Here is a 9487-nt window from a genome sequence, read left to right as displayed (position 1 = left end):
GTTAAGGCTTTCAAAAGTTTGATTTAGTTTTAATAATCTTGAACGGTCTAGCTTATGTCAAACTAAAACCGTTGAAGGTCATAAAAACTAAATTGAAATTTTGAAAGCCTTAACGATCACCAAATCATATAAAATTTTATAGAGGTGATCTACTCATATAGACCTAAGATATGAACGGTGGAGATGTAAAATTATAATCGGGAAGTTGGTGTAATGCCCTATCCCTATAAATGACTTAAAATAGGGATCCCTCATCGGAAGGGCCCTGTATATATATATATACATTGAACCAGCAAAACCTTTCGCCCCTTTACAATCATAAATAATCAAACAACCTTACACACTCAAATAAACGCTTCAAAGCACATTATTGAAATTAGTGAAAATATCTAATGTGCTTGGAAATTTAAAAACTATTTATTATAATTTTTTTTATAATTTTAATTGTGGCGCTATCTCAAACACCTTTTAGGCGCAAAAAGAAGTTTCTTAGAAGCCCGGAAAGCTAACAAGGCTTGACATCCCCTATCATGCATCACGTTTATAGTTCAATAAATAACACGAAGCAAATAATGTGACGGATCGGTTAGCGCACTTTGCTAGTAGAGGTCATGTTGTTGACCTTATGGTAGATGAGGCCCTACAGGATGTCCTCTTTATAGACTCATGTAAGAGCATCTTCAACAGCTTCCCAAAAATTTCTCTATAATAGGAAAGCAAAAGTCAATGCTTCAAGCAATTTTTCTTCTCCAACTCCAATAGATTCCCCATTTTGGAGATTTTATGATCATTCCCCAAATCCTTTTATAAAATTATAGAGTTTGTTGCAAATATATGAAATTTGGGTTTCTCTCTCCTCACATTCCCCATTTTGAAGAAAGTTTTAGGGAATCTGTTGGAGTAAAACACCTAAATTTTCTCCAAAATGAAAAAAATTGAGAAAATGGGGAATCTGTTAGAGATGCTCTAATGATAGTTTTATTCAGGGTGTAAGTATTATGTCTCCCTCATAAGGCAAAGTATTATTAATAATAGTGTGGACGTGGGGATGAGCCTCCCAGTATAACTCGGTTCTAAACCCCGTTTTTTTTCAAAAAAATAAGAGGAAATTTTTCAAATGGTGCCCCAAGTTAATCTCATTCATCATTTTGACATCTCAATCTTGAAAACTATGATAATGGTACCTCAACATTTAAATCCAATTGAACATTAGTTCCCACCATGATTGACACCGTGTTAAGTTGGACTTTATCTATGAGCAAAATTGTCTTTTCATGTTTTCCCTCCCTAAATCTTTTCCCTCCACAAATATTTCCCTCCAGAATAATGTCTTTTTTCCCATCAGTATCAGAATTTGTGATGAGCCATGTGTTGGCTGCATACAAAAATTAGAGACATCTAGAAATTATAATACACCATTGATCATTAATATTCATCATTAAAAGTAGCTTTTACAACCCATCAGTGAGAGAAATAATCAACATTGATTAAGATTTAAATGCATTTTGTATCAAGTACAGAAGTTCATGAAACATATATACTTAATAGAACAATCAAAGATAACTAGGTAATATGACTCACATTCATAATTGATATCTTCATGTCGAGAAACTCTAATTCAACTGATAAGCTTTGTGGAGGGAAAACATGAAGAGACAATTTTGCCCATGGACAAAGTCCAACTTAACGGTGTCAATCACGGAGAGAACTAATGTTGGGTTGGGTTTAAGTGTTTAAGTACCATTATCATAGTTTTCAAGATTGAGATGTCAAAATGATGAATGGAGTTAACTTGGGGTACCATTTGAAAAATTCCCTCAAAAAATGAAAAAATAATACGAAACTAATCAACTCAACATTCAAACGCAGGGCGTGAGGTTTAATTATTGTAATATAAATGATCATATGAGTGTATTTTGTCATTTTGGCCCAATTTTCAAGGAGCCATTCTAGTGAGAATTCTTAAGTTGAGGACTAGTTGAAGGCTTTTCGGTTTATGGTTTAAAAAACCTAATTTTCGATCACATTTCAGTTTTTAAGTTTATATGGGTAGATCATTTCTACAAATTTTTGCCCAAATTGGTGTTCGTTATGATAACAAACTATATCAAATTAATGGATGAACCAAATCTGTCAAATATGAACCGTTCAAATTCATAATTGATAAATCACACTTATGAATGTCTTAACAATTTTCAATATAACTGAAAATTTAAAGAAATGATCTACTCATAAATATCTATAAACTGAACGGTTAAGATGTGGATATAAGATTGAAAGGTAGGATAAACCGAAAAGTCTTCATCAAATTCTCAACTTAAGGGTCCTTGCTGGAAGGGTTTTTAAAAGAGTAAAAGGGAAACAAATTTGGTTTGGTAATCCGTAATATATACGTAGGGTGTAGCGTCACATAGGGACAAAACCCTTGTGCTGTGTGTGTAAAGCTTGAGAACCACAAAGGAGGTGTCTTTTTCGTGACTCTTTCGCCCCCAAAATCTCAGCTTGATTACTGGAGGACCTTCAGCTCTCTGGGTATTTCAGATAAGTTGCTTTGCTTTTGCCCTGTTGTTCTTTGAGGAGTGTCTGGAAAAGCCTTTTAATTTTGGCTGGAGTTGTAGATTTTGGAACTGGGTTGTGATTGTTTGTACAAATTTGGGTTTGGTCTTGGAATCTAGGAAATGGGGTTTCTGTTTGGTTTTGGTGTTGGGAGGAACTGAAAAGGTGCATACTTGAAGATTTGGATAGTAGGATTGGTGACCATGATTCGTTTTTTGTGTTTGACTGCATGGAATATGTGATTATATGAATCTGTGGAATATGTGGTAGTAATGGTTTCATGGTGTTGATCTGAAATCTTGTTTACAATAAGAATGGATGGGCATTTGTCACAAGGAGGTAGGATTCCTGGTGGGGGAAGTTATGTTGGTCTTGATTTGCAAGGGTCAATGAGGGCTCATCATCAGACCCAACACCCACACAACCTACAACAGCAGCAGCAGCAGCAGCATCAAATTTCTCGGCAAGGATCAATGGTGCACCCCTCGATTCACGAGGGTTTTCCTGTCAAAATGGGAACTATGCATAATTGTGATCGGACCCTTTCGATGGTAGATTACAATAAGGGAGAGAAATGCAAGAACTCGATGAGTGATGAGGATGAGCCGAGTTATACGGAGGAGGGTGTTGATAGTCATATTGAAGCAAGTAGGGGGAAGAAGGGGTCTCCCTGGCAGCGTGTTAAGTGGACGGATAAGATGGTGAGGCTTCTGATAACTGCAGTATCTTATATAGGTGAGGATATTGGTTCAGATTGTGGTGGCGGGGTGAGAAGGAAGTTTTCTGCTCTACAGAAGAAGGGAAAGTGGAAATCTGTTTCCAAGGTCATGGCAGAAAGGGGTTATCATGTTTCTCCGCAGCAGTGTGAGGATAAATTCAATGACCTTAATAAAAGGTATAAGAAACTTAATGACATGCTGGGGAGGGGCACTTCTTGCCAGGTTGTTGAGAACCCTGCACTTTTGGATGTGATTGATTACTTAACAGAGAAAGAAAAAGATGATGTGAGGAAAATATTAAGTTCAAAGCACCTGTTTTATGAAGAGATGTGTTCCTATCATAATGGTAATCGGTTGCATCTGCCTCACGATCCAGCATTGCAGCATGCCTTGCAGGAGGCTCTTAGAAATAGAGATGATCATGATACTGATGATCTGAGGAGGCATCACCATGATGATCTTGATGAAGATGATCAAGATATGGAAACTGATGAGCGTGATGATTTTGAGGAAAATAATGTTTCACATGGTGAAAACAGGGGAATGTTTGGTGGGTCAGGAGACTCTGTGAAGAGGTTGAGGCAATGTCAAGGCCGTGAAGATATTAACTTTGGTGGTTTTTTGAATGCACAAGATTGTAACAAAAGTTCTTATTCTCATCCCCAAATTGCCCAAGGTGATATTAATCAAGCCTTACCTGATAGCACAAAAGCTGCTTGGTTACAGAAGCAGTGGATTGAATCGCGGTCTGTTCAGTTAGAAGAACAGAGGCTACAAATTCAAGTTGAGATGTTAGAATTGGAGAAACAGCGTCTCAAGTGGCAAAAATTTAGCAAGAAAAGGGATCGTGAACTGGAAAAGCTGAAGATGGAAAATGAGAGAATGAAGCTTGAGAATGAGCGTATGGCATTAGAATTGAAAAGGAAGGAAATGGGTGCCGGATTTAGCTAAATGGCTGTTCTGAACTTCCAATTAATCTTTACAGCAATTGTGGTACTTGTGGGCAACATGGTTTCTTTTTAAATTGGTAAGCTGCTGTTTGTTCAAGCATCACATATAGGATGAGGGAACTATCTTGGAATGATGACTCTACCTAGATGGTACTCTGTAAAATTTATGATTGTGGCATCAATGACAGTAGTTATCATCATATTGCTTGTGGTAAAAGGGTATTGGGTCACAAAACTCTGTTTACTTTGTTGTTTGTGTGATTCAGATCTAAGTAGCATATTGTATCTGGCAATTTTCAAAATTAATCAGCTTTTATTTTTCATTTTTGATTTTGTTTCTATGGTGGCAGCATGAACATCAGCATTCCATTTGTTTTATTTCTAGTTGAGATTCTTGTATCTTTTCTTTTTCTTTGGACAATCTTGTAAGTTTTACTTAGATGCTGATAAACATAGTGATTGAATCTCGTTGCTGTTCTTGTTTTTTCTTTCTTTTTGTAGTTTATATGATGTTGGGTCTGATTCCTGGCAATCATTCCTTAAATCTGTTTAATGCTGGAATACTATGATTTCTGTACTCATGTTCATGTTGCTGCATCCTCAGTGATACTTTTTGTGCACTCTCCCAGTTGAAGATCAGTGATTGTGCATTGCTGCTTTTGAAGCTGTTTTATTTTTATGTTACCTAAAGGCCATATGTTAAACTTCTCCTAGTCTAGAGCTGTTTGGATATACAGGTCTCTCACTCTTTCTTTATCCTCTAGGATCTGTCCATAACCTCTACCACCTTGGATAACTGAATTCTAAAGTTTGTTTTCTTCCAGTTGATTAACCATTTGATCTAGCATCTCAGTTGTTTGCAAAATATATATTTTGGTCCTCTGTTCTGACACAAAACATAATTGGTCTATGGGGTTTAAAAGTTGCAAATGTAGGCAATCGCATTTACTTCTTTAACAACTCAAGTACACCTTGTAGTTTTTGTAAGTTTGAATGCACATGATTCTCACGGCCAGTGGTCAATATAGTGAGGTTGAATGACTGAATCAAAACATGTTCCTCATATCTCTAACAGTCGCAACACAAAGGGATCCCATTGCTAAGTTTAAGTGTGAGGGGAACAAATCTAGTTTTGAGTCAAAAGACATGGGCGGAAAATGTAGTTTATCCTTTATATAATTTAAAAATATTTTGTACTCTGCAAGCGTTTTGACTTCTTAATCTTGAAATCTGGGAATGAGTCCTCTTTACTAAGAACTGATTTTTTATTTTTTTATTTTTTATTTTTTTATTTTTTATTTCAAGCAGGCTGTAGCTTACTCTCTCTAACTTTGAAGCTCTTTTGACTGGCCATTGATGGTCAGTATGGTTGAACCCGTGACAAACTTTCCTCATGTTTGCTAAGTATTCACTGGATATCTTATTTCTGGCCCTGCAAAGATTCATTTCAAGTTAACACATGCTGCATCACTGAAGATGCAGCCGTTTTAGTCTTCACATACCCCTAAATTGGGGTCTAGTTTATGACAACATGTCTTTACACCTTTCTTTCTGATGTATGTTCCTCTATGTATTTGATTGAAGTAGCTTTTTGTAATCTTGTCTTGCAATTGCCTTTATAAGCTCTGACATACATTTCCTATTGAGGTCAGGCTGTTTGGAATATGAAACAACCAGTAACAAGGAACTAAGCCTTGTAAGACTGCAGTCCAACAGTAGGAAGGGAATTTTGATCACTGGATGATATGGATAGGCTAGGGTCTAATACCCCTAAGCTGGGGGGGGTTCAAGAATTTCGGGGATTGCTGTTACTTGATTGGTAATTGGTAAGCTTGGTTAAACGGGATTATTAATGTTTTAAGTAGGTGTGGAAGAACTGACCATGTATCCTGAATTTATTAGATTTCTTGATTTTCGAGATTTAAGAGATTCATGTGTTTGTTTCTTGTTGGTTATACTAAATCCCTATAGCTTGAATTTGGCAGTTCTGGGCCTTGGATGAATTTTTAACTGGCTATAACTTTCCTAAACATGATGGGTAAGCCATTTTTTTCATTTCTACAGTTTTGAATTGGCATGAAATTCACTCAACATAACTCCACTTGAAATGTTTTAACTTTCTAGACAGATGTATCTAGTCATGAACTATATTTTCTCAGTTTCTCTTTTATTGTCTTTGTAATGTTATTGCATCTTTCTTCCTTCGCTCATGTGCATCTCTGATACATCGATAATACAGTTCACTTGACTATCTGAGGGTTCCCTTCATGCGCCCCTTTTATTGCCCGATTTGTACTGCTATTTTCACGTTGAACTACAAAGTGATACTATAAGTGCTCTTCTTATGGTTTATGATGTATTGCTTTACTTCCTACATCTGTGGACATGTGAATCTAATATATCAATATGTTTCTTGTGAATAATCAAATGAGTAGGTAAACTGTGCCCATTTATGACTGTCTTCAGGAATTCTAGTATAAAGCTTGCTACAGGATAGATATTTGTTGTTATAGTACATCTGTTTCTTCTCTAATGTTCATCAAAAGACTTCCATGAGTGACAGAATTAAGTTGAAGGGTAAACAGGAATGGTATTGGTCCTATTGGACTTGCAAATCTATCACAATAATGGAGTTGATGATATGTTGTTATTTATTTTGTTGCCGCTGTATAACATTAAGGTATTGTTTTGTGATTTCTATGGAAGCTAAATTATTTTCTGCACATCAGTGCATACTAGATATCCCACCTCTGTGCCTGCATTCTGCCTTTTTCTTTGGTGATACGGTGATGAGCCCATGTGTGAAGATGCAATCATTTTCTCGTTAGCGGGTGCAGAATGCCGAATGACCTGTACTGTATGACTCCATCTCTGTTCCACTGTGATGCAAAGGCTATATATAGGGAAAGGGATATTTGATTTAAGAAATAGTGGAGTTGGTTTTTATTTGAATGCTATAGCATTAGAAGAAACAGTCGGCTCTTTCTGTATCTTGCCAGAAAAAAGGAATGATGGATATGGCTTTATGTTAGTTCTCACTAGTTTACCCTATTATTGATCAAGTGAGAGGACTGCCCCCTTCAAATGAAATGGAGAGGTTGGGGTGTCGGATTCCTGTTGGATTATATTGGTTGTGATTGGATTTGGCAGGGTCACCCACTCACCCTTTAATGATTTACGAATTGGCATAACCTGCCTCTAATCATGAAGGGTTTCCAGCTTCGGGAATACGTTGACTCCTACTTTGAAGTGTCAGTCAGTACTGGGATTGGCATGATTTGTAGTTGGTAGAAAAATCTGCCGGGAAGTGATCGATAAATTTCCAGTTTTACTAGAGTTGTCAGACAGGCATTCTCATTGTAGGATAATTCATATTGGATATGACCAGCAGCCAGCTTATCTTGTCATAAACTCGCGAGATTCTCTGTTTTTTTTTGTCTTTCTGAAACCATTGCATGTCTTGAGGAGACACTCAACCGTTGATGATGATTATATCACTGGATCCTTACTATTTGTTACTCTATACTTATTATTATCTTAGTATTTGTAAGACTCTCAATCCTAACCTTAAATGAATATATGGTGTTTGATGTGTCGGTACTGCTGTACTGCTAGACAATCGGTTGCTTGTGGTGCATGAATTTTATCACATCCTGCCTAGCCTAACAAACTTCAACATGAGCAACACAGGACACTGCCTGTGTTTGGAATGGAATCTTACAGTTTGGGGAAGAAGCAGAGTACACCAGATTGAAGTTATGTTGTTACATAATAGCCATTTTGATGTCATTTTTTGTATAATGGTGGCTCAGAGTAAGCTAGATCAGTGTAAAATCTCGTCTTGGCTAGTGTTTGCACTTTGCAGGATATGTGTTTGTGTGTCTTTTCATTTCAAATTGAATACTGAGAATGCTTAGTCATATTATTGAGAGGGTAAATGGGTAATACTGAGAAGAACCTGTAACTAGTGTATCATACTCTGACAACCAAAATACTCATACTCTGATTTACTGAGAATATATATATATATATATATATATATATATATATATATATATATATATGAGAAAAATAAGTCTGGTAAAACAACTAAAAAGCATAAAAAATGCAGATGTTACATTTGTAATGAAGAAGGGCACTATGCTCCAGAATGTCCTAAAAAGGGAAAAAATACAAAAAAGATGGTTAATATGTTAGAAGAAAATAACCTCGAAATATTGTTCGGTGAAGAAATCTCTGACAATGAAGAAATTTTATATGAGTTAGAAACAGAAAGTGATAGCTCAGAAGACGAAGAATTTATCTTTATGCTAAAAGAAAATGTTGAAGAAAATACTGAAGAAGAACTTCAGAGTACAAGGTTAAAAGATGTCATTGGAGAAGAAATAAATTTTTCCAATGAACAATTACAAAATTTGGAAAAATTCAAATATGCTATAAATAAAGAAAATATTTATAAATACTCTAGATTTCAAATATTTTCTCATAGGATATTTGAACAGTTTAGTAGAAACACCACAGCTCAGTGTACTGAAGAAGGAACAATGGAAATCCCATTGTTTGATAAAACAATGTTGGAATCTAAGAGAGGTAAATTGGACAGCTCTTCAATTTCTTGTCCTACCATAAACGGGAGGTCCAACTGGCTAATATTTGTAGCCATGTCAGAAAGTAAATCATATGCTTGCTTCTGTTGTTCAGGAGTAGGCTGATAGCTGCTTGCCATATGGTTTAAGGTAGCGAAAACTCACCGTCCATCTGTCAGTTTAAGCAAATTGCTTTTCCTTATGTCTTCGGCAACATCTTTTAGATGAGCTCCACTTTGAATTGCATATGTGTAGCGAAAACTCGCCGTCCATCTGTCAGTTTAAGCAAATTGCTTTTCCTTATGTCTTCGGCAACCATCTTTTAGATGGTTGGAAGAATTTTTCTCTTTCTCTCCATCCAATAGTACTTGCAATGCTGAATGTGAGATATTTGGAGAGTCTATAGCTTTTTGCTACATGATACACCATTGTTTTAATGAATTGAGGAAAATCTTTTATGGTAGCATAATCTAAACTTTGGAAAATAACCTGGTTAGTTATTCCCCATTCAATAGCTGCAAGATTCCATTCATCATGGTTTANGATGAAACTAAGTTTAGGGATTCCATCATCCTTAACATTCATGGATTCTGAATGTTGTAGAAACATGTCTTGAATTACTTGACCATGATTTATGGATTTTAGCATAAATATCTGCAAAGAGGTGATATGGAAG

General features: G+C 36.0%; 1 protein-coding gene across 1 annotated transcript; it reads left to right on the top strand.

Moving 5' to 3' along the window:
* The first annotated feature begins 2501 nt into the window (after positions 1-2501).
* LOC101296534 lies at positions 2502-5902 on the top strand. The gene is made up of 2 exons (XM_004290473.1): positions 2502-4302; positions 5878-5902. The coding sequence occupies exon 1, from the start codon at positions 2871-2873 to the stop codon at positions 4224-4226; it is 1356 nt and encodes a 451-aa protein (XP_004290521.1). The 5' UTR covers positions 2502-2870; the 3' UTR covers positions 4227-4302; positions 5878-5902.
* Positions 5903-9487: the final 3585 nt, after the last annotated feature.

This window comes from Fragaria vesca, linkage group LG2, assembly GCF_000184155.1.
Source record: "Fragaria vesca subsp. vesca linkage group LG2, FraVesHawaii_1.0, whole genome shotgun sequence".
Taxonomy (NCBI): Eukaryota; Viridiplantae; Streptophyta; class Magnoliopsida; order Rosales; family Rosaceae; genus Fragaria; species Fragaria vesca.
The sequence above is the reverse complement of the archived record's forward strand: the minus strand, read 5'-3'. Positions and strand labels throughout refer to the sequence as shown.

What these genes read in the sequence shown, in the direction of transcription:
- LOC101296534 (XM_004290473.1), top strand. Translation starts at nt 2,871, where the DNA reads ATGGATGGGCATTTGTCACAAGGAGGTAGGATTCCTGGTGGGGGAAGT.